A 25,969-nucleotide genomic window follows, 5' to 3' on the forward strand; every position below is an offset into this window, starting at 1 on the left:
ATTAATAGTTAGGAGGGCATGAATCTATGTAAATTGTGTGACCATGCCAATGATGCTATCTCCACTTGGCGCCAAAGTTGTGTATTAAATTAGTCATACTGTGCAGCCTCTCTCAGTAATATCTTGGCATCGAGGGCAGGATACAGATCTGTGTGAGCACTTCTTTAATTTGTAATCACGAATTCTGCAATATTAAGGTGACAGCAGACATATGCGATAAACTTTAGTGAACTATAATAACAATTTATTGTTAGGTGGGACTATTTTTGAAATTTTACCGGTACTTCATATTATGAAAATAAAATACATTGCATGCCCTTCATTAATTAATTACTATCTTATATTACGTCACTGCTACTTTAGTATTAAGATATCTTTATTGGTTTCTTTAATTCGAATATCATTACATATCAAATTATAAAACTTTAAATTTAATTAAGTTGTCCTGATCCTAATAGTAATAATGGACAGACCAATCAATATATAAGGTAATGTGAAAGACTGAATATTTTAACTTTCACTTAGTATATTGCATGATACAATATTATAACTTTCATTTTTTTAACTGGACCTCTTCTCATGGACACAATGATTTCCAAGGAAATACCGTTCTCCCTTCCTGACCCAACCTAATTTGAACCAAACGAAACTAGAACTAACTTAGTTCAGGATAGGTTTGATAAGAGAAGGTGAGCGACTTTTCCTTGGAAATTACTAGATATTTTCATCAGTTAAAGCAAGTTAAGAATTCAGATGACACTTGGATGTATAATCAATTGTTACAATTTGTACTTTCCTTATTGATTCTTCCTAGTGGTTATTAGTATTAATTTTGAATGGGCATGCACTATCAGTAAATCAGTTCATTATTTCTAAATAAACCACAGAATTTCATTAAATTGATTTCATATAATACCTACATTCATTTCTGAATAAAGAATATACTAGTACACAAAATCTAAATCTTTAGAGATTGGCCAACAACAGTTTAAAAAGAAATCATGTGAAGTTGTACCCATTTTCGTGTACGATAAATTACACTAGTAATTTTCTTGTTTTTTGTTGTGCACATAAAAATAAATTTCGAGTTAAAGTCATGTTCTTTGAATTTTCTACTCAAGGACTCGTACAGTTTCTCAAAGCTAGGTCTTATGAGTTATATAACTTTGAACAATATTATATATTACAAAAAATATCATCTCTCCACACTACCCATACTGAAGGATTCCTCAAATGCTTCATTTCTTTCCACAGAAAAAAATTAAGTCGAATTCTTTTTTAACAGACTTTGTAGATGCCTATGTAATAAAGACAGTAGGTCTAAGAAACGAAATCCTCGGGAGCGTTACTGGATGTTTGAGATTGTGTGAATGTTAATAATCCAGGAGAAAAGTAGACCTACCAGTACATGAACAAGCAAAGACAATGATTAGTAAATTGGATACTTAACAGTAGAAAGGTGCTAAGTACCAAAATTTAAAAAAAAAAATGTGACATTTTGCTAGAACGGTGAAAATTGCCAAGGGGCATTATATATCAACAGGGCTAGGTCCACAGAAGATGGTAGAGTGTTATTAAGACCACCAAAAGATGGCAGTGGTGCTAAGTTATCAGGGCTCTCTCATAAAAAGGTGCAATGCGCCATTCGTTTTAATTTCCCTCCACTGTTTATTTGTCGTATTAATAGTGAAGTTATGGCAAAAGGCATTATTGATTATATACCATGGTGTTTTCTGCAAACAGGAAGATCAGCATAGGTAAATCTTATATAAAACATAAGACGTAGGACATGAATCACATAGAAATATAATGTATTACCTCTAGATGATACAGCTGGTTTGTTTTAAACTTTTCAATTCCTAGTGTTAAACATCTAGAAAATTGGGGAAATATCATTAAATTAATATGTTTTTCTTCATTGTAAGTGGCATGAAAATGCAGAATAAAATGCAGTAAATTAACACCTGAGTAGAAAATAGCTTTATTTTCTAAGTTATATGATAAAGATTATTCAACACTGGTTGGGTTTCATTATTGTCATACCAGTACAACGACCTCAACAAAGAATGTATGATAATCATCATGAAAGTCGGTGATATTCAGTTCCAAGTGGTGAGGGTGATTTGCTTCCAATGGAAGTATTTGCAGAAATTAACAGATCTGTGGATACTAAATGGATCATAGTACCTACGAAATGTTTATAGGACTTAACACCTTTCATAAATTGTGAAGTTTGTTTGTCTCTCAGTATGTTAATTTTAGTAGTATCATCAAACTATTGATAAAGATTGGTGAAAAGTTGTCATAAATACTATCAATTCAATTCTAAAAAATATATTCTTAAAATTGTTCAAGAGCGAAAGTTATTTATTATTAAATAACAAATTTGGCACTTTGCACCTTTCTATTGATAAGTATCCAATTATCGCTGATAAGTATCCAATTATATCAATGCTGCACTGTATGCTGGATGGTAGACTAATCAAAATAACAACTAATGAAAACTGTTAATGGTTTAAGACTGCAATACCCCATAATAAGTTAACGAAGTTCTTATGATCATGTTATATTATTCAAAACGGCATTACAAGGACCTGCATTTTTCGCAAACAATAAAATCGACTTATACAAATTTGGCTTTTCACATATAGCTTCTTGTAAAGCTGGCTTGAATAATTTCAAGAGAAAAATTATTTCAGGGCCGAGTATCAATAGGTAGAGCGTTGGCGCGCTCAGCCAAAGGTCCCGGGTTCGATACCCGGCCCTGGAATAATTTTTCCCTTGAAATTATTCAATAAAATCTACTATTTTTTAAGTGTCTATTCTAAGCGACTAGAGAAGTTCCTGAGAGATATGTTTGTTGAATATGTCTAATGCTGCATTTTAAAAATTGTGAAATACTGGTAATTTTGGCCCACAGCGCGAATTTTCAGAAGAATGGGGCTTTATGACGAAAAATCAGTGTTCATAAAGTGGAATTTAAATAAGGAAAGAATAATTCGAACAACAAGCCAAGTTTTATTTCTTGATAATCTATTACTGTATCTTTCTTATGCAAGGATTGCATTGTATATTTATAGCCAGTGAGAATGCTAGATATCAGAAACCATTCCTTTATCTCTTAATGCAATAATTAACAATATATAAATGTGAAAATGTTAGTGAAACATTAAACTTACGATTTCATTGTTAAATAGTTATCGTAATGTGAAGGATCTTTGAATCGTAATCACAGTACTACCGAAAACCTAAAAAAATTAATGCTGATTTTAACAAAAAATAAAACGAAAAATGCAGATCTCATATAAGGTGGTAACGTTAAACAAATGAGTGTTCCAGTTTTCATTCAACTTCAATCCAAAGAGCACAGAAATGAGCACAGATGAACAAGTAAAAAAAAAAGTATATGATTTAGTAAAAATAGAAAAATCATATGATCACAACGTCAAACTACATATTGCTCATACAAAACAAATATATTTTTACAACTCTATAGGATGAAGAAGACAGATGGCACGAAGTCTGGCGATTTCACAAACAGGAAGACAATGCAGAGCATTAAAAACAAAGAATATAAAAGTATATTGTCACTCACTCACTCACTCACTCACTCACTCACTCACTCACTCACTCACTCACTCACTCACCCACTCACTCACATTCTGACATCTCACATCACATATGCAACTCAGTTTCTGTGTGTCGCGACTGGGGTGCTTCGTCCTGTAGTGAAAATCCAGGGTTTTCTGCTCCACTTCGACATTCTTCATTCCGTGGCGGATCTGACTTATTGTTATTACTGGTCGTTTCACCAATCACCTCCGAGTATTCTGGTGGTTCCGTCCCCCATGTGCCAGGTAACTGCAATGCAAGAACTTATCTTAGTACACGAATTCATTTGTAACATATTATACAGAGTAGAATAAGACTTCATGCATTTATTTATAAGAATAATAACGCACGTGATTATTATTAAAATAGCATAACTAAAATCCCTCTAACAGCCATCATTTTTCGGATATTCTAATTTTAACAGAATAAAATTAATGAACACTGGTGAAACACTACAAACAATGCACTTTACTTCACAATTCTCAACACATCTAACACATTGTAAACAATATGTAATTATAATCATCACTTCATACAACTTGACTGATTAGAGAATGCCCTGTTACAGCTCTTTCACTGATATTAAAGTTCCTTAATGTGATGACTGTGATAAGTAAACTTCTTAATTATGAATTGCAGACAGTTTCTAAGATGTACAGTAGTGGCAAAAAAAAAACCGGACTGACACTTGTAGCTGATTTCAGAGCCTTGTTCACTCCAGAGGACGATAGACTGGTAACTAAGACTTTCGTGGTTCGAATCCTGCCTGGGAAGGAAACTTTTTTTTTGTTCTTTATTCAAATTTATTCCCAATACTTTTCGATTGCTGGTAAAATTCATGTTCTGGGAATAATAAGTTAATTAAGTAGTAAAATATCGCTGCAATCGAAAAGTATTGGGAATAAATTTGAATAAGGAACAAAAAAAAGTTTCCTTTCCAGGCAGGGTTCGAACCACGAAAGTCTTAGTTACCAGTCTATCATGCTCTTGAGTGAGTGAACAAGGCTCTGAAATCACCTACAGGGGCCGGTTTTTTTTTTTTTTTTTTTTTTTTTTTTGCCACTACTGTACATTTTAGAGACAAAACATCATAAGAACTTTTTATTGGTACAAATTACATTATAAAAATAAATAGTTTTCCTGATATGGAATATCAAAGTTTGTTTAAAGAATTTTCTTTTCTCTAAAGCCACAAACAAAGAAACAAAATGCCAAAGAACTTTTCTCCTTGGTTCGCTTCAAGAATTCATCACTCCTTATCCCAATCTGCATTACAAATACTTCCATTCAACTGAAACCACTTGACACTTCATTGTACATCTAATATTGGTATCGCATTATATCAATGGCAGTTTCTGGTCTAGTTGTAGGTTTTCACTACCACTACTTTCACTAACACCTTTATTGTTGTTGTTTAGTCAACTGTCCGAAGACAGGTCTGAACCCCACAAGTGATACCACGAAGGCACTACTTATGAGGCAACTAGGCCAGGAGATAATGGGGTAGGGTGGCCAGTTTCTTTCCCCCTCCATTGAATACATCGCCCACTAGCTACATATTACACTAGTCAGACTTCAAACATATACAAACAATTGTTCTTCTTCTGACACATATCGTCAAGTAAGGTGTACTGCCTGATAATATACCTTTATTATACCCATTTTATTGAATCGAAATTGAATTGTTACTTCTCCCAATAGCATTTCAATTAATTCTTTCTGAGCAGCGATTCGTTCAAAGCTCTCTAAATTCAAAAGCGGCACTGCATAGCCTATGTTCAGTGCAGCGAGGTATGGCAATTGCTCTGCCACCAAGCAAGCACAAAATCAGAATTTTTGTTCAAATCAAGCTTTCAGGTATAACTCCCTGTAAAGTTAATTTGAATAATTTCGAGGGAAAAATTGTTCCAGGGCCGGGTATCGAAAATTATTCAAATTAACTTTACACGGAGTTATACCTGAAAGCTTGATTTGCATAATACACGTCACTGTACGTAACAGAAAACCACAATTTAAGTCGCACAGAGTTAGTGTGCACTCAATGTTGGTTGCTTGACGGTTGTCAGCCCACTTTGATGTCTGTGGATATAGAGGGAAAAATTGGATCGGTGTCAGGTAGAGTTCCCGGGTAGCTCAGTTGGGAGAGTGTTGGTACGTTTAACCAAAGGTCCCGGGTTCGATACCCGGCCCCGGAACAATTTTTCCCTCGAAATTATTCAGAATTTTTGTTTTTCGCGCTCGCGCATCTAGTCTATCTCTCTCACAACTCGAGCAGTTAAGATCTCCATTGCAAATGCTGGTTGCAGTGAGCTTGCAAACTTTGTGGTGATGATAAGGAAATGGTATTGTTATTGTTGCTGTGTGTTTAAACCCGACAGTAACTTAACTAATGCATTTCTATGATTCAGTGTCCAGTTTCATGTTAAAACCCTTTAGTTTACATTCCATGGAGGAACTGGAAATGAAAACTTTACGACAATCCGCTCCAGCTTAAAACATGACGCAGACTAGAAAAAATGCCGAGGGATAAGAGTGGCTTTCAGTAGAAAAAGATTTTAACATTAACATTTTCAATTTCAAAGCAGAAAGTTATTGATAGCAAAGTAGGATCAAGTTTTTTCAAGGATTGCAAAGGCAACAGCACACCACAGCCTTCCTCAGCAAGGTGAGACAAGCACGTGAAAATGATAACTGTCATGGTAATGTAAACAAAACATTTCAACAGGATATGCATTCGGATTCCAAAACTTTCTCTTTCCCACCTTTACAGGAGCTATTTTTCTAGAGGTCTAAGCCTAAAAGTATGAACCTGTGATTCTGTGCCAGCAGTTTCCTGGTAGGGTGGTGGCTTCTCTAGGCGGATCTGGTTGTTGTCTTCATACCGTGGTGGCCTGTCTCGCAGTCGTTGCATGATAAATCTCTGCATGGATGTGAGGCTGCTCTCTCGCTCTCGTATCAGTGACGACGAGTGTCCATTGTTGGATGCATTGCGACTGTGCACAGAGTAAAACCTCAAAATGGGATTAGTGCATTAGGTAACATAATTATTTTATTAAAGCAGTGATAAGCAGAAAGTAAAAATGTGACATTGGATTTATGAAACCCTTGGATTGCGCGAAACATCTTTATTCTTGATATATAATTTTTAGGTTAGGTTAGGTTGGATTCAAGGATTAAGTACACCTTATCCAATAATAATTAGATAACGAAGCAAGACAGACAAGGTATATTAAATAGAGAATGGAGTGAGGCAGACTACGTAGGACGCGAGGCACGAAGTTCATCTTACACTTGTTTCCATGGTGCCATCACTGACGTAAGGGTAAACCTTTCATATGAAAACGTCACAATTTTTCTCTCTAGCAGGTCGAATATAGACGTTTCGCATGTGAAAATAAGAAAATCGCATCATATTAAACGAAATAAAAATAAGAGTCATATAAAGAACTGGATATTTCCGATATTATTGAATATTTATAAAAATCCACAAATAAACATGTAGTGCACAAAAGATGCCAGAAACGAAAATTCATACAATTGTTTATAAGTGAATACAGAAAGAGACGAGAAGTTGACTGATAACTAGACGAAATAACCAATTTACCATAATCATACTCATCATCATCATCATCATCATCATCATCACTTCATGGTATAGGATAAACTCCTGTTATTATTATAGCTGAAATGGACTCTTTCCATTTTTTTATCATTCAAGGTTTCGTCTTTCTGCGGCTTTGTATTCACACGCTTGTCCTGGAATGCAAGATATTGGAATCTTTAAAACGTGGGCATTCCATCTGTCTATATATTCGGTGAGTTTTTCTTGAAGGGAAAATATGTCCATCTCGTTATGAATATCTTCATTTCCAATTTGATCTAATTTATTAGTTCCTTGATGATTCTCAGAAATTTCATCTATGCTGATTAGATTTCATTCCAATCTCTTTTTCGTAATGTATGAAGTATTTTTGTAATTTTTTTCTGCCTTTTACTTCATACTTTCGTCATTTGTTCTTGCACTATGCATGTACGATTTACCATACCTGAAGTTAATCCACTTACAGCAAGTCATTTATGGCACTGTTTACTTTTCGTTTTTTCTTTATTTTGCTCCATTATTACTTATCTTCAAGTATTTACCTACGTATGATATTATCAATGCTTGCTAGAACTGTAAATAACCAAACAAAACATTTTTCATCCCATTGCTAAACAGAGAAGATGATAATGACGTCTTCAAAATGAACTTTGCAATTGGTAATTCATCATTTCCAGAGCGATAAGCCCAATAGGATGGAATAGCTATTATTTTCTAAGAATCACATCAATGTTTATATTCAGTGGAATTCAGTAGTTTGGTTCTTAAAAGTTTTTCTATACATGTAAGTATATTTCAATTTCCTTTTGTAAAGTGAGTATTTAATTTATTCTTGTTCATTCACTATGAGTGTACCGTTTGTCAATAAGGTATATTACCTTTTTCAATATTGTTAACACTTTTAAAGTTTTGATTTTTACAAAAGTTTTATATATTTATATGTATATTTATCATGCCTGAAGATAATCCATCTACAGAGAGTCATGTAAGGCAGATTGTTTTAGAACTCAGCAATTTTTTTTTTTTACTGATGGTCAAATACTTTCTCTTAAAACATGACAAGTGAAAGTTGCAGCAGATAAAAAGTTTACTGTTCAACAATATGTCGGTCGTGAAAACCACGTACATGTTATCTAGAATACCAGAAACAAGCAGTCCGACTGTTATTCACATGAAACACCCCTACAAGCAAAGGTTCTGAATTTTACATGCTTAATGTAAATCCCCACTATTACAGAATAAATTTCCATTCAAATCTTTAATAACTTTTGGTCGTAAATTTTAATTTTATTTCTCATTATACACCTTATGAAGAAAAAGTAGCCTACTATTCTAATACAAAAATTGATTTCAAGACTTTTGCAAAGATATACCGTTTCAGCAGCCTCAGTAACAAAAATATGGTTTTTGCATAATATGCTGTCTGTGCACTTTTGAGGGTTTTAAATCTGATGTTTCTTTCATGCATATACCGAGATGCAAGCAGCAAGCAGTAATTTAATTTTTCGTTCTCGAAAACGAAAGTGTGGTGAACATCCATAAATGTTTGTGTGCAGTGTATGGAGTCGTGCAGTTGATAGGAACACTACTGGGTAGGGTATTCAGAGAGTTCAGGCGTCAGAAGTGCAGAAATCGAGCTGCGTACTGCACGCCCCACCATAGCCAACATTCCAGACATTATTAATCGTGCAGATGTCAGTATCTGTGTGGATTGACACATCACAACACAACAAATGGCCCTACAGCTGTTAGAAAGCATTGGAAGTCTTCATTCCATTAGTGAGGTTCTCTGATATTCCAAAGTCTGTACAAATTGGATTTCACAAAATCTCACCATAGACCACAAGTTGCAGAGGGAAGCCATTCTGAATTCTTAGAGTGCTTTGAAGCCGAAGGGGAGGCCTTTTTGTCCTGGATTGTTAAGTGGCGAAATTTTGGTGCATCATTTTGAGCAGGAGACAAAAAGGCAGCCAGTGAAGTGGCATTATCTTCAATCGTTCAGAAATAAGAAATTCAAGACAGCCCCCCTTGCAGAAAAAATCATGGTTACTCTCTCTTGGGATTGTGAAGGAGTCGTTCTTGTGGATGTGATACCAAGAAGAGCAACCATTAACTCAGATGTGTACATCAACGCCTTGAACAAGCTCAAGACTGGCCTGGCAAGAATCCAGCAGAAATGTTTTTCCAGCTGACAATGCAGACCCTCACACAAGTCTGAGAACCCAAGAACACATTACAAAACTTAGGATAATATTCGATGTTTCGTGCACGACAAATTCTTCGCAGATCCCTTCTTTTTGGAGACTGTAACACCTGGGTCAGGAGCCACACATGAGTATCATTATTTGTCACAGTAACAGGCTGATCTGTGCAGCCTTTTCTTCGAGTGAGGTCACTTCCTGTACGGCGAAACTTATCAACAACTTGTAACAAAACCGCGTTACCCAGAGGAGCTTTGTGAAACTTATCACGAAACTCATCTGAAACTTGTTTCAAACTAGGACCATTTGCGTGTCCTAGCCCATATGAACGGAAATAATACTCTACAATAAACACTTCTTCCTCAGTTGTGAGAACCATTTTAGCAAGTCTTCACTATATTACGAGGGGGGGTCCAGGAAATAACGACCGTTTTGTTGTAATAATTAAAAAAAATATATTTATTTGAAAAAAAAAAGTCTGTTACATAACTGAAGCTTCCTTTACTTCTCTACTTAATCACCACCTACATTTAAACATTTGTCGTATCTGTTCACTAGCTTTAGAATTCCCCGTTATACTCCTCTGCCGCCAGTTCATTAAGCCAGGTGTTCACTGTCTTCTTCAACTCTTCATCACTTCCAAAACGCGTACCACCCAGAAAGTCTTTCAGCAATTCGTCGAGTGATGTGCGCCTGTCTTGCAAGATTCTGTCGTTCACTTTAGTCTTCAGGTCTTCTGTGATGAGTGATGGGCGTCCGGATCGAATTTCATCATGGACATTTGTTCGCCCATTGTTGAACATTTCGCACCATTTTCTCACATTTCTTTCATTCATTACAGTATCACCATACACTTCTTTCAATTGTCGGTAAATTTCTGCAGGTTTCAAATGTCGGGCATTCAAAAATCGAATCACACTTCTCACCTCACAGTCGGCAGGATTATCAATCACGTCGTTCATTTTGAAGTAACACAAAATGCACAATGGCGACTTGTTGCAACCAGTACTCACAACATTATGAGAACACATGTTAAGGAAGCCAGTTGACCTTCAAACAAGGAAGGGGAGTCAGCTGCATGGCGGGTATGCCCGAACGGTCGTTATTTCCTGGATCCCCCTTGTATGTATCAACAATACAACAATAAGTTCAGAGGATACGATACCTACGTACATGCACAGTATCAATGCGAAAATTTCAGTGCTGTTTATTAAAACAGCACAGCAACTAACAATTAAAAAAAAAAAACTATAATGTGAACTGAAACGAAAATTTTTCTGCTGGCTAATAGTAAAGGCTAGCTGACAATTTTATTCTGAGATAAAGGTCCATACTCACCGAGGGCAGGTCTTCCAGAAGAGGGCCACAAGAGCCAGGAAAGCAATGGCGAGAGCTGCTCCCAGAGCCACTTGGGCTGCCATTACAAAAGAGTCACTGCAAAACAACAATCATGTGAAGTAGCACACTGATATGATATGAAGAGACTCGCACATTCACATGGAACTCACTTGCAGTTAGCGATGCACACACACCTCCCGCTGGTCTGGTCACAGCTCATCTGTTCAGGTGGGTAGCAGCAGCCATCACATGGCTTGTTTAGTCCTGCATAACACACAATGATGGGTTCTCAAATTATATGCCCGAGAACTCTGAGAGTCATGAGTCTCAATTGGCAGCTTGGCACATTCCTTATCATAATTCTTAATACAATTTTCAAAAAACGTGTTTTTCCTAACTGCAATTTTCGAATTAAAATTTCTTAAATTACTTTCCCTAAAACACTTTCCTAACAACCAAATTTCCTAATAAACTAACTTCCGAATCCAACCTTCCTAAATTTCCGTATTAATATATATCGTATTATGTATTGGAAAACAGGACATGTGGTCCCATTTCATCAGTCATGAAGGCAGACACAACTGAAAAATGTTTGGGTAGCATATAACAGCTATGTTAGACACTAAATTACGATTACTTACAAGGGAGAAGGCACATTTAGTATCAGTAGTGTATTTTCCCACAGCAACATTTTGATATCCTGTCAAATATTAAACCAGTTTGTAAAATGATAATCAGTACCGATAACTAATGACTGTTACGTCGTCACTAGCAGGAAGTTGTGGGCAAGAGCACGTCAAGTGCAAGGAAACAAGTTGCCAGTTTTCTTACTTTATTTCATATCATTTACACGAATCCTTTTAGTTTATAATCTATGCAGCCCATCCCCAGATTTGTAACGAACAATGAAGAGCTGACAGATGAATACTGGTATCACAATCACCAATTCTCACAAATATTCATTTTGCAAGCGAAAAAGTTGCAGACTGAAACTGATATGTCAAATGCGATTCATGTGAAAGAAGTGTCTTTGTGTACACAAATGAATAACTTGCTAAACTAAAAGCCATATATAGGACTTCATACCCAAACCAAGTGCAACACGCTATACAATATACAATTATTCGATCAAATACTATTAAAATTCAATTGCGGAATTGACAAGAAAAGGATATTATTTTGCAAAAGAAAGCAATTTAGGTTCATAAGATATTATTATTACAGAAGTATTTTGTGTCAGTGACGTGTAAATATATATAGTATGTAATGACTTTAATATTTTCAACAAATCCTTTGGTTCACAACTGAAAAAATAGACCTTCATTTGCCAAATAATAACATTGATCATTATGAAAAAGACGTACACTATACTGGATAAAGAAGGTCAGCAATCTAGCAGCTTATATATAGAAAAGCTAGGCAATAAGAAAAAAAAATCATAGAAACCTACAATGGTTATTTATGCAATGAAAAATGAAAGCAGGGAGCGAATTAAGATTTCTGATGACGGAGAGGGATAGAATCCTAGATAGAGAATACCATGCTGCTGCTGCTGCTATTATTACTATTATTATTATTATTATTATTATTATTATTGTTATTATTATTATTTATTATTATTATTATTATTATTATTATTATTATTATTATTATTATTATTATTATTATTATTATTATTATTATTATTACCAGATATTGTGTTACATGACACATATTATGTAGTGGCCCACTTTCACTACGTTCTATCAATAGGAGCAGTTTTTGCCATTATAGCAGGATTCATTCAATGATAACCACTATTTACAGATCTAACTATAAACCCTAAATGACTAAAAGCTCAATTTGCAGGAGAAATTACAGAAACAAGGAAAGGAACTGACGAACAAAAAAATAATTTTTTCCAAAAACCTACACCCTACAAGAAAAGTACCATACAATCTTCCAACAGTTACTAATACTTTAAAATCTTTTACTTCCAATTTTAATTCTATCACAATCAGAAGTCAATTACAAAGAAAATCTTCTGTAAAACATATAGTCATAACGAGATGCAAATACAGACACACTCAAAATACTAGCTTTAGAAACAATCCACACCAGTTATCCTCAACATTCGTGGTTATGAAATACACTGATGGCTCACTAATAATAATCGACAAGGAAGGTACAGTAATGCAGGAGCAGGGATTCACAGTGGAATATTCAATTTCTCCTTCTCTTTAGGCATATTGGCAACTCACTATGTTGGAGAACTGGAATCAAGCAACACTTCATTGAAACAACTCTTGAACCACATAAATTCCTTCTCAAAGGACTCTAAATCAACACTTCAAGGATTATTATCATATCCCATCAGCACATGACATTCATAGTTCATTAAGGATATTACAAGGTCTTAGAAAAGATATATATTTCCAATGAATACCGGTACTATGTCACTGTGGCAATGCAGAAATGAAATGGCAGATTTCGCACCAAGAAAAAAAAAACGAATATAAAACAAAGCTGCTCAACCAAACTCCCATTCTACTCATGTAAAATACATATAAACTACCAGAATAAGTTTACTTCGGAATCAAGAATGTAAAGAAAAAAGTGTAAAAAAAAAACAATGGAAAATCATACTAGAACAAAAAAAAATCAACATCTCAGACTACCCAAGAGGCAGTACTGTCCCTGTTTTTAGGCTGAGAACTAGTCATGACTGCTTGACTGAACTCACTCACACTCACTCACAAATGGCTTTTAAGGAACCCGAAGGTTCATTGTCGCCCTCACATAAGCCCGCCATCGGTCCCTATCCTGTGCAAGATTAATCCAGTCTCTATCATTATATCCCACCTCCCTCAAATCCATTTTAATATTATCCTCCCATCTACGTCTCGGCCTCCCCAAAGGTCTTTTTCCCTCCGGTCTCCCAACTAACACTCTATATGCATTTCTGGATTCGCCCATATGTGCTACATGCCCTGCCCATCGCAAACGTCTGGATTTAATGTTCCTAATTATGTCAGGTGAAGAATACAATGCGTGCAGTTCTGCGTTGTGTAACTTTCTCCATTCTCCTGTAACTTCATCCCTCTTAGCCCCGAATATTTTCCTAAGCACCTTATTCTCAAACACCCTTAACCTATGTTCCCCTCTCAGAGTGAGAGTCCAAGTTTCACAACCATACAGAACAATCGGTAATACAACTGTTTTATAAATTCTAACTTTCAGATTTTTTGACAGCAGACTAGATGATAAAAGCTTCTCAACCGAATAATAACAGGCATTTCCCATATTTATTCTGCGTTTAATTTCCTCCCGAGTGTCATTTATATTTGTTACTGTTGCTCCAAGATATTTGAATTTTTCCACCCCTTCGAAGGATAAATCTCCAATTTTTATATTTCCATTTCGTACAATATTCTGGTCACGAGACATGATCATATACTTTGTCTTTTCGGGATTTACTTCCAAACCGATCGCTTTACTTGCTTCCAGTAAAATTCCCGTGTTTTCCCTAATCGTTTCTGGATTTCTCCTAACATATTCACGTTGACTAACTGAACACGAACATAAAATTACCCTTTAATCCCCAACCTACGTAATTTATAAAGATCTAGCCTGAGTGATGAACAGAGACCATCTACTCGAGTATAATGCTTGTATAAAAAAAACAGAGGAACTGTTGTTCTAACTAGTCGCACATTACTGGGAGGCCAAACGGAAAATAGAAATACTCCAATTCCAAGAGCATTAGCAACCAACCAACCATATTGTGAATGTTTAAAAAGAAAATATATAAAATAAAAAATTTAACTTCGATAAAGGTGAGCTACTGGTCAGTGATAAAGTATCCATTTTTTAAAGATGGTCTGATAAGAAAATTTAAGAGAAAAAGAACAGAGATCACAGATGAACACTGTGTTGAAGGACCTATTTCTGTGATCACTTCAGAAAAATTGTGATGGTGTCCCTGACATGATTTTGCAGGACTGGCAAATTTGGCTGAACATATATGAGAGTTTGAAAATTGTTTATGAACATGTCCTTCACATCGTACATCATGATTTGTGTACGAAAAAATTATCTGCTAAATGGATCCCTAGATGCCAGAATGCTGATCAGAAACAATTAAGAGTGACAATTTATGTCACTTTGCTACCATCTTGGAGAGCATTTTTCTAACCTTTCGGATCAAACCTGGGTGTCATTTTATATTTAATTCTTAATTATTTCATATAATTATCAATAAAATTGTTGTTCAAGCAATTTATTTAATTTGTTTACATTACTTAAGCAAACAAAGTCATTTTTAAAAGTAGCCAGCCATTGTTTGAACTGCTTTATTGATCAATGTCATTGTTCCCATTTGACATCTGGTGGGAAATAATTGACAATCGGCATTAACAGTTGAAAGTCAGTGTTAAAAATACTTTTAGCACTAGTGTTAATAGTAATTTATAGTATAAGAATAAAAATATATTTAATTCGTAAGTGGAATGTTTAGCGCCTGAGGCAAAGCTGAGAGTGATAATGTTTATGCATGCATATAATATGTTTATTCTCGTGTTAAATAAATTAGACCTACTGGAATCTGAATTTCATTACTGGTATCTAAATTTAATTTTAAATTATAGACCTTTTCTTTGTAATAGCCTTATATGGATTTCATTATTGTCAACGTGTTGGTTATCAAGGAAAGAGTAAGTTAAAAATGTTTAATTCACAGTTATGAATAAAGTCACTGCTTAGGTTGCAAAGGAAAGTGAAATAAATACAATTTAGATACCATCATCTAGAAAACTATGGCACATTTTGCACGCCAATATATAGTAGTTATTTTTGACATACTTGCCTAGTGTTAAAAGATCTACTACTTTTAGGAATGGCTGTTTTAAAAAATCGTTGTAAAGACAGATTCAAACTCTAACATTTTTTTATGAAAACGTTTTCGATTGGAGATAAAATTTATCTGACAAAATAATTTTTTTTGTAGAAATAATGTCCGCAACAGTATCAGTTCATTTACATAATATGATCTATTGTAAGAAAATTAATAGAGAAAAATTGGCATTTCCATTTTGAATAAATCGGCATTTTTTTTTAATTAAAAAAAAAAAGTTTAACATCATGTGCGCTATTCCAGTTGAATTGATTCGTACATACTATGAAGGAAATTCGTTCTATAATTTAGGAAAAATAGCCGTTTAAGAAAGATAGGGAGACAAACACAATGCCAAAAACCACTTTTCGGGAGTTTTAGTGTACTTTCGTAAAAGTCTCAAAATCGATTTTTTTGCAGCATAATAATACTTTTTTATTTCTATAATAAATAGCTAATCATTCGCCACAGTTTTCATATCAAATAATAGTTATTAACTTTACGTAGATTCATATCAAATGCCTATATAAAATTTGTCCCTAACAAACAGGGAAATAAATTAATTGTCTTCTCTATCTTAATTCCAACCATTAAAAGGTCTATTAAAACCAACACGGGTAATATCTTTCACATTTCACTTTATAAGATTTCATCTGCTGATCGTATCTCTTATTGTGATTGACATTTCCTACTTCAGTATCAAACTCTGACTTCACAAAGAACACACCTGGACAAACTTCACAGTTGCAATATTCTTCATCAAGCTTAGCCCCAGGGTTACATTGTATATTACAAGAATCTGCAAACAAAGAAAGAAGACATAAGTCAGCTCGCTTAACTCCAAGGCTGGTCTGCAACTCACTGATGGCAACTGCGTGTTTGGAACTTACTTTTCTCCGCAAACACTATAGAAAAACACCACACCACCAATACCAGCACCTCCATGGTGGCCTACTGCCATATCACAGGGTGGGCGAGCGGGCAGGTGCGAGTAGGCCAGATAAGATAAGAGCCTCAAGCCAGCAGCTGGCGTCAAGGCTCCCTTATCTTCAGGCACACTGTGAAGAATGGCTTCTACCTTAGGCGGAGGGAGACTGGCTTTTAAACGAATTGGAATTTGATCCCCAGTCAATTTGTGCTCCGCAAATACTTGTACATTTTTATTCCCCCCCCCCCCCCCCCCGAGCATTTCTCTCTCATCCATAACACTAATAAACACACAAAAATCTGATTTTCTGATGACATGATTACTCACCTCAAAATTATTCAGATTCTTATCACACTTACAATATATTCCCGTTTACAGTTTATCTTATTTAACCATCATTCAAAATACATAGATACATAAATGAACACTGTAGTCCCATAAATTGATTAGTAAAATAAGAGTATTTTCCCTGGACCAAAAATAAAATACAGAGTGAGTAAAAAATTAGTATTTTACCGTGCACCAAATTTGTAGTCAAACAGCTTAAGTTCACATTACTGTGGATCACTATAGCTGTTCCGAAATCATTTAGTGCGCACCAAGATAAGCAGTTACATTTTTGTTTGAACTGCACACAAAGACATTTTTCCTATTCCCAGAAAGAATGATACTGGCACCTGACTTTATTTATGAAGTGTACAGATATAAGTACAGTAGAATTACGTAATTTGCATAACATAATGTACCCTTTCATCAATGACAACAGAAAAAACCTCTCCTACTATAGGAATAATGCTATATAACAAATTACTTAAATACCTTAGGATTGAACAGGATAACACTTTTATCGGACATTAAAAAAATACATGCTAGAAAAATGCCCATACAGACTAGAAGAGTTATTACATTCAGTTTATTTTCTTTCATAACAAAATAATTTTTCATTTTTCTGTATACACTTTTAACACTTATATATCACAGATTAACTTTACAATTTTTTTACTGTGTTAATATTTAGGAATTTACCTGGCGACTAGTTTCCGAAAGTTGATCAATAATAAAATAATTATTGTCTGCAGTTGTATTTATAACTCTTGAACACTGTATGGTATTAATTAATTATTCTGAAGTTATATACATATTTTTAACATTGTATTAATTATCCTATAGTTGTATTCATAATTTTAAGCACATTATTAATTATTGTTTAATTACATTCATATTTTAATACTGTATTTAATTATGAGCACTAAGTATTAGATATATAAACTGATATTGATAAGAAAGTAATGACAGTGCTTAATACTGAATTTTACAAGTCTATGAGCAATAAAGAATTTGAAATACTGTACTGCCATTTATTAAAATCGGTATTTAGGATGGATAAACACAAGAAAGAATCATTTATAATGAGATACGAATTACACTTCTTGTCAACCAACCAACAGTATTATGAAAGCAAATAGTTCAAGAGTAGAAATATTTATGACCATTTGTTCATGACTATAAACGTGCTCTTTACAATAACTATGAAAAGCAAGTAATCCTTCATCACACAGAGTGAACTGTTTTATTTGAACTGTTTTTCCCAGTTTGTAAATTATTTGTGGTGAGGGAGATATTTGACTGCATTTTAAGGTCTAAATACCTATTACAAAAATACTGTTTTTTTTTCTATTTTCGTAGTGGCTAGGTTCAATTTTACAGAGTAATAACTTATCCACAGATATCTTTAAGCCCTAACATTTTTGTTCAAAGTTTTCTGGTGTAAGGAAAATATCGTAAATATACTTTTTTTTTAAGGAAAAATTATCTCTTTTTTAATGTTTCCATTGCATGTATAAATATGTCAGTATGCAGTAGTTATTAATTGATTTTATGTAATTTCCTTTCTGAATAAGTTTTCGATTGGAGACATAATAATTATGTCATACAGAAGTTTGACATCATAGGCCTGCTGTCTATAACATTCAATTTATAGTTTCAGCTTGTAGATAAGAAATGTTTTTCACCGAACAAGATGGCTCAGTGGTAACACACTGGACTCACATTCGGGAAGTCATGGGTTCGATCTCCAGTGCTGATCAATGTGGACGAGATTTTGTCCGTGGTTTTCTTCGACTGAATACAACTAATTTTCAGTTAAATAAAGGTGGATGTCGGATTGAACCACAATAGACACAATATAACAGCAAGCATTCTGTACAATAAACTACAGACAGTCATGGTATGACCCTAAGTACAGACAGACAAACAAATAAATAAATTAAATAAATAAAATTAATTAAATAAAATAAATTAAATACATTAAATAAATAAAAAATTAATTAATAAAATAAAATAAAAATAAATAAATCAATTAAATAAATAAATTAAATTAAATTAAATTCAGTAAATAAAATAAATGAATTAATTAAATAAATAAAATTAAATAAATTAATTAAATAAAATTAAATAAATAAATTGGATTAATTAAATAAATTACATTAAATAAATTAAATTAATAAATAAAATTAATAAATACAGATAAAAAACGTATTTTTGCAACACAACAAACCACGAAGTGAACATAAAAAAATAAATACAGTACCTGATACTGGTTTGTTACAAATTAAGACATTACCATCTTCCACACAAAGGTGACCACTTATATCCTGTTTAATGGGCTGTCTCATTTTCTTAATTTTAATTTGTAATTAATTTCAGATGTATTTCAAACTCTTCATTACGAAGATAGCAATCACTTCTTAAGTGAAACCGAAAAGAAAACTTCAACAATGGATTTATATTACATAGGAATTACGTAATTCAGGGTTCAGTATTTATTGAAATGAATTTGAACGACAGTACATGGTGAAAAGAAATTCTTTAAAGGAATAAACAGATGATGTATCCTCATACCAAGGCCAACACGGACGAGGTGAGTTATTGCCTATCCAAGTTAAAGTTAACCTGTGCTCATCTTTCTTCTCCCTCCCTTCACACAAATATTGAAAATGCAGCTCGCATATTCATGAATTTAATTATTATTATTATTATTATTATTATTATTATTATTATTATTATTATTATATTTAGTTCACAATTCTTCACAGCTTTACTTATTGCTGTGCATAAACAATGTTCATGTCCCGACATTGATGTTGCAACATTCTGTGAAGTCCTGGGCAAGATAAGGTGAAGCCCCCTCTCTTCACTTTAATCTTTCAATTGTCGACTTTAAATTATATTCAGACGTATTTCAGCAACAATGTAATTAAATATTAATGTGTCGTATGGTTTAATAGTGAAGGTAGTAGGAGCAATAAATGGTCTAATAAATAACCGGTTAGCATAACTTTTAATAATTTCACTCATCTTAAAAAAGCTGGCAATCCAGACAGTCATGCTTATGACATAGGTGTTGTCTGAAAGAAGGTCTTCATTAACTTAAACTATAATTTCTTTATTGTTTTTTTTTTTCAACACACATGATCAGAATTTCCTTCCCACATTGCATTCCAGGCATCCATCATAACTGTATGAAACCACCATTGTCTTTCAGAACTGAACATTAATTACAGTAGAACCCCGATTATCCATCACCCTATTAACCGATGGGTGGATTATTGTCCAACTATCTTTCTCTCGCTCTTTTCTTTCTTCCTTTGCTGCGGAAAAAGTGTAGTACTATACCTTACATTATTATTTTTTCTGGAGTGTATTATTACAAGTCTTTACCCTTACATAGTACTACTGCTGGCAATAAGAACAGTTACGTGAAGGTGTTTTTCTCAACTTGTAAAATAGTTATTACCTGCTTCCAAAGGAATGGTCCCAAGAACTTCCGCACAATTTATAGCAAACCTGTGCAGCATTCAGCCCTTGTCCTATTGTTCAAGTGCCCGTACTTTATATCTTCTATGTAAAATATCTTCCACGGGTGTGAAAAGTGTTTTGCTAAGTATCGAAATAAAAATATAAATAGTTAGGAGCATTGGGAAAAGAGAAATCGCAGCTCATTTCGCATCAGAATACGAGATTAATGTCAAAACTGTGCACGATTAATGAAAAACAAAGATAAATTATACAGAGTGTTTCCAGGCTAGTATTACAAACTTTTAAAGATGATGGGGAAGTGTACATGTACAAATTTGAGATAAGGAACCCTAGTCCGGAAATGACTGAGTCGAAAGTTATAAGCAAAAATAGTTGTGTGGAAATGGAATAATTTTATTCCTCTGTACACCTTACACATACTGTATTCATCTGATGTTGTTTACATTGTCCACTTACAGTATTCCATTCAGTGCGCTGTCTCAGGGGTGGGGACAGGAAACTACACTAAAGCAATGCAGATAGCATAATGTGTAACGGACATAGTTGGTCCTGATATGCACGTCTGTAAACAGCAGTGTATGTGTAAAAGTTGCAGTGTCCTGTCGATCGGTCCTAGTGAAATGGAGAACACGAGAGCGGAATATGCAGACCTGATTTTCGAATATGGATGAGCCAATGGGAACAGTAGACAAGCTCACAGATTGCATCGGGCCAAGTACCCACATAGGAGACATCCGGCCCATACCATCCTTCCACGACTGTTCCAAAGGTTAAGAGAAGGAGGGCATGTGGTGCCAAATTCCATTTCCTCACAACTATTTTTGCTTATAACTTTCGACTGTCATTTCCGGACCAGGGTTCCTTATCTCAGATTGATACATGTGCCCTTCCCCATCATCCCTGAAAGTTTGTAACACCAGCTCGGAAACACTCTGTATAAAGTATGTAAATCTTCAAAACGAGACCTCTACTATTCCTATCTTTCCTCAAACAAACATCACAAGGAATTTCCTTGGCCCTTATAAACCGATCATTGACAACCAGACGTAAATTAGTGAACTTTTGGTCCACTATCTAGCATGTTAAACATGGCACCACGGAAGGAATTACAAAACTGTAATGAAAATATTTTATGGTACGGATTATCTGATTTTTTCGATTAACTGTCAAGCCCACCCCCTTCATTACCACAAATAATAACTGTATTGCTATTCTTTAAAACGTCTGTGTATATATGCAACAATTTTATTATACATCTCCTTGCAAAGAAAGGTGCTGAACTACCCCGAAATAGGACAAAAAAATTATGCTTCATGTCCATAAAAATACAATTAAAAATAGATACGGTACAAAGATAAACATAATTAAGAAATACACAACAAAGCCAAAGACAAAAATTGGAATATTGTTAACCAACCAGAAATCATCTTCAAACACCTTTTAATACTCATACTGCAGTAGCAAGATTCAGACTTATCACAGAACATGATTATTGGTTAAACATATAAACAAAATAGGAGTTCACTCTAACCCAAACTGTTCCCTATGTGGCAAAGTAGAAGAAATGACAAAGATCATCTCAAAACCTGCAAAGCCTTACCTGCTGGATCTATAACAGAAAGCTACTTAGGGGAGGAAAAAATTACTAATTGCTTCAATGCCAATGCAAGCATTCGACAACAACAAAACAACCACCACATTTAACTCTGAATTTAAAGAGGAGGAATTGAATACAGTAGTTTTTATTTAATGTCTTCATATTTCAAATTTTCTGTCGGATTTTAATTTTACTGTTCTTTGTATAGCAACCTTATGGGGCACTAGACCCCTTTAGGCATGAGGCATTAGCCATCGTCCATTTTGCCTATCTGCTGTGACATCTTTGAATTTCAATTTGTTGAATATTCTTAAAATTATTAACTTCATTTTGTTCATCTTTATTTTGTGTCTAGGTGATGCCAAATATTAAATGAATTTATGTAATCAGTATCAACATTCAGTATTAAAACACTTGCATCAATTTCTTCTGCTTCATTCCATAATACACGGCTTGGAGGCATAAAAATTCCCAATTATATAAATGTTCTGCAGTATCAAATCTTTGGTCGGTGGGAAAAGGCACACAATTCTTTCGTACCTAATCACTTAAGTCTAGTATTTTTTTCTAATTTTTGAAATAATAAAATTTCTTGTATTTTAAATTGAAAAGGGTCTTACCTTAACCAACATACATGAATTTCATTATTTGTACTTATATTCAGTTAAGAGTAAATTAAAAAGAAAGTCTCTCCTGAAAAAATTATTTTTTTTGACTGATGTGCCTTTTCCCACTGACCAAAGAAATACAAATTTTGTGAAGTTTGATCTTCAGAAATCATGTAGAAGCTTGTTGCTTTTGTCATATTTTAAATTCATCATATTTTAGTTATGCATAAGGTATTTAAATAAATGAATGAATGAATAAATAAATAAATAAATAAATAAAAATATTCTCTACATGAACTAAAATTCTAATAAATAACGAAATTATAGAGTATGTAAATTCCTTTGACTACCTCAGTTGTAATCACGTAGACAGCAATAAAAAAGTGATCTAATTCCAACATTTCAGAGGCACAATGAAAAGAACATGATTCTGGAAAATAAGACCAGAAACCAAATTAAAATTTTGAAAAACATTAGCTTCCCAACAATAAAACATAGTTTCGAAGTACGGCCACATCATCAAAAACAGAAATGGAATATTAAGATAAACAATTAGTGGACATACATTATCAGATGGAGCTAAAGAAGAATGAGGACATCACTCACAAACTAAGCATAGAAAATTACGAACTACAGAAATAACTGGAGTAGCAATGTAGAAAGACTGAATCCGACAGTCTATCATATAATCTTCTGATGTACAAATCAACCAGGATAAAAGTTATAAGAACCCCAGAAGTGCTGGAAAAATAAACTCTAACGTCTACACTTCATCAACTTTTTGAAGACAGAATAGACCAAATGGTCTAACCAGTGATGATTATTATGATGGTGATAACGATGATCATCTAGTACACTTGCTTTCAAAGTACTGAGCAAAAACAACATGCTACTAACATGCATTCTTGAAATCCATGACCTGTATGTTCGTCATTATCTTCGTAACATGTTGATACAGGTACTGTACCGCTAGCAAGATGAGAAATAAAAGAATGGTTTTGTATAATTAGATCCTCTACTAACAAATGTATTTATGACAATGATGCTTATCCTATAATAATAAAGTGATTTTCATTGTTTATACAAGTACTCATTATCTTCTTCGTTCAGTGAAAAAAAAAATTGTAAATCATTGTGTCTTTTGGCAAACGCATATATTTGTGTCACATTCTAAATAATAATAATAATAATAATAATAATAATAATAATAATAATAATAATAATAATAATAATAATACTGTAAATAATTCACAATCGTAGCATGTTCTAGTGTAAAGTAAAGGCAAAAAAAGATAACAATAAATAAATGGTCTGGCAATATTGTTTTGTTGCAGAGATCAAACTTGTTTCGGATATACTGTATAGCACAGACCTGCAGAATGTAGCTCCTCAGAGCGACTGCCTTTGTATCCCTTCTACCCCACCTACCTTTTCTACCAGTGTGGCCTTAGCGTTCTAATTGCGCTCGCCTATATCAACATTCATCCTAGCGGCGGCAGGTACACAATACGCGTACTGCAATTTGAAGAGAACTGGAACATGGCAAAATCTAAATCCATGAAGAAATACTGCTTCCAAAAGTAATGGAAATATGATTATTTTGTTGTTGAAGAAGACGAAAGAACTGTTTGTTTACTGTGTCCCATCCAATTTATTTCTACTCGTTTCAATATTAAACTACATTTCAACAAATGTTTTGTAAAAGCAGGAGCAATATTTTTATCACTATATAATACTTTGTTCTTGAATTTAATTGGTTCTTTTTTAAATTGATTGTTCTTCTTTACATTTGATAGGAATTGATATATTTTAGAACTATGTTTTTTGTACTGTACCCAATATTTTCTAAAAATGTCTGTGTGACTGTCTTTTTGACAAAATTATTTCCCTTTTAAAAACTGCAACTTTTCTTCCATTTTTAAACCAGTGCAGTATCTTCAGTTTTTTAGCTTCTTTTCTAGTGTCAATTCTGCCTTTTCTTAATTGTGTTAAATGTTCAGTCCAGAAGGACTTGTATTTTGGAATTTTTCTAAGGAATATGTTTTCTTTACAGGAATAAGAAGCATATCAGTAAATACTTTGCTGCAGTTCCTGTCGGATAATTTTTCAGCTCTGAACTCAAAAATTTTCACATTCTGCTTCAACTGCTTCTTGATATTTTTTTTCCACTTTGCTTTTTTTAAATTTCAAGAGCATCTCTGTTCAGTAGGTATACATTGTTTTGGTTTATTCTTAAGATGAATTGTATTAATAATGATTCTATGGCCACTACCATGATCAGAAATAATTTATTTCTTTATATGTTCAGAAATAATTTGTTTCAGCAATATCTGAAAATGCTAAAGTTAAATCAGGATTGGACATACATTATAATTGATAAAGATGGAAATATCTGTGTTGCTATAAATTACATTAGTTCAACATTCTGACTGCTGATAAAGTCTTTAACTTTTCCTCATGCAGAATTTGTATTTATAACTAACTTCAGGAAAGCATGCATTAGAATTTTCAATAATAGCAGTTTTAAGAGAAATATTCAAGCTATCTACAACTGGATAGTTATTTGGGAGGTTATGACATACGTATATGCTATATAATTTTAAGTGAATATTTTTATTCCATACATTAGTTTCAACTGCCTAAAAGGCAACCTCATTACATGACATGAAGCCATTTAGGGTGCATGGAGATAAGAGCCCCATGCTTTCTAGACCTCAGCACTAGAATGAGGTGCTCCAACTGCCTTTTACTCCCAGGAAAGACTTGGTACTCAATTTGATAGACTGAGAGAACTTGGGGTCCGTTCTGGAAGTTTGGAGACGAGAAAATTCTGCCTTCATCCAGGATCGAACCCCAGACCGCAGTCAGCTGCTCTACTAACTCAACTATCCAGCCGCCATAAATATAAATATATAATAATAATACTAATAATTAATTAGTGTCCCATGCCGTGGCATCATGGTCTAAGCGATCCTGCCCAGGACTCACATTATGGAATGCACATTGGTTCGAGTCCTTATGGGGGAAGAAATTTTCTCATGAAATTTCGGCCAGTGTATGGGACAGGTGTCCACTCAGCATCGTGATGCACTTGGGGAGCTACGATAGGTGGCAAAATACGGTTGCGAAAGCCAGCTATAATGGCTGGGAGAGATCATCACGTTAACCACATGACACATGATACCTCCATTCTGGTTGGATGATCGTCCACCTCTGCTTCAGCATGTGAATGTGAGACCAGTAGCTGACTGGTCGGTCTGGGCCCGTCAAGAGCTGTGGCCCCACAGATTATATATAATTAGTCCTTACCTCAAGTCTACTGTCTAATGTCAGATCTACAGAAGAAAATAAATTAAATAAAATATCTATGTAGGCCTTGTAACATATTACCTGTG

At 34.0% G+C, this 25,969-nt stretch overlaps 1 protein-coding gene across 1 annotated transcript; it reads right to left on the reverse strand.

Moving 5' to 3' along the window:
• Positions 1 to 358: 358 nt before the first annotated feature.
• Positions 359 to 16,712, reverse strand: LOC138703554 (uncharacterized). The gene is made up of 6 exons (XM_069831516.1): positions 16,513 to 16,712; positions 16,350 to 16,421; positions 10,923 to 11,016; positions 10,753 to 10,848; positions 6,422 to 6,605; positions 359 to 3,861 (listed from the first exon to the last, which is right to left on the reverse strand). Exons 1-6 carry the CDS (start codon positions 16,565 to 16,567, stop codon positions 3,676 to 3,678), a joined length of 687 nt encoding a protein of 228 aa, XP_069687617.1. The 5' UTR covers positions 16,568 to 16,712; the 3' UTR covers positions 359 to 3,675.
• Positions 16,713 to 25,969: the final 9,257 nt, after the last annotated feature.

This window comes from Periplaneta americana, chromosome 7 (assembly GCF_040183065.1).
Source record: "Periplaneta americana isolate PAMFEO1 chromosome 7, P.americana_PAMFEO1_priV1, whole genome shotgun sequence".
Classification (NCBI taxonomy): Eukaryota; Metazoa; Arthropoda; class Insecta; order Blattodea; family Blattidae; genus Periplaneta; species Periplaneta americana.

Coding starts and splice junctions, on each gene's coding strand:
- LOC138703554 (XM_069831516.1), bottom strand. CDS start 16,567: ATGGAGGTGCTGGTATTGGTGGTGTGGTGTTTTTCTATAGTGTTTGCG. Junction 11,017..16,349: donor CAACTGTGAAGTTTGTCCAG/GTGTGTTCTTTG, acceptor TGTGTTATGCAG/GACTAAACAAGCCATGTGAT. Junction 3,862..6,421: donor CTGCTGGCACAGAATCACAG/GTTCATACTTTT, acceptor CTTGCATTGCAG/TTACCTGGCACATGGGGGAC.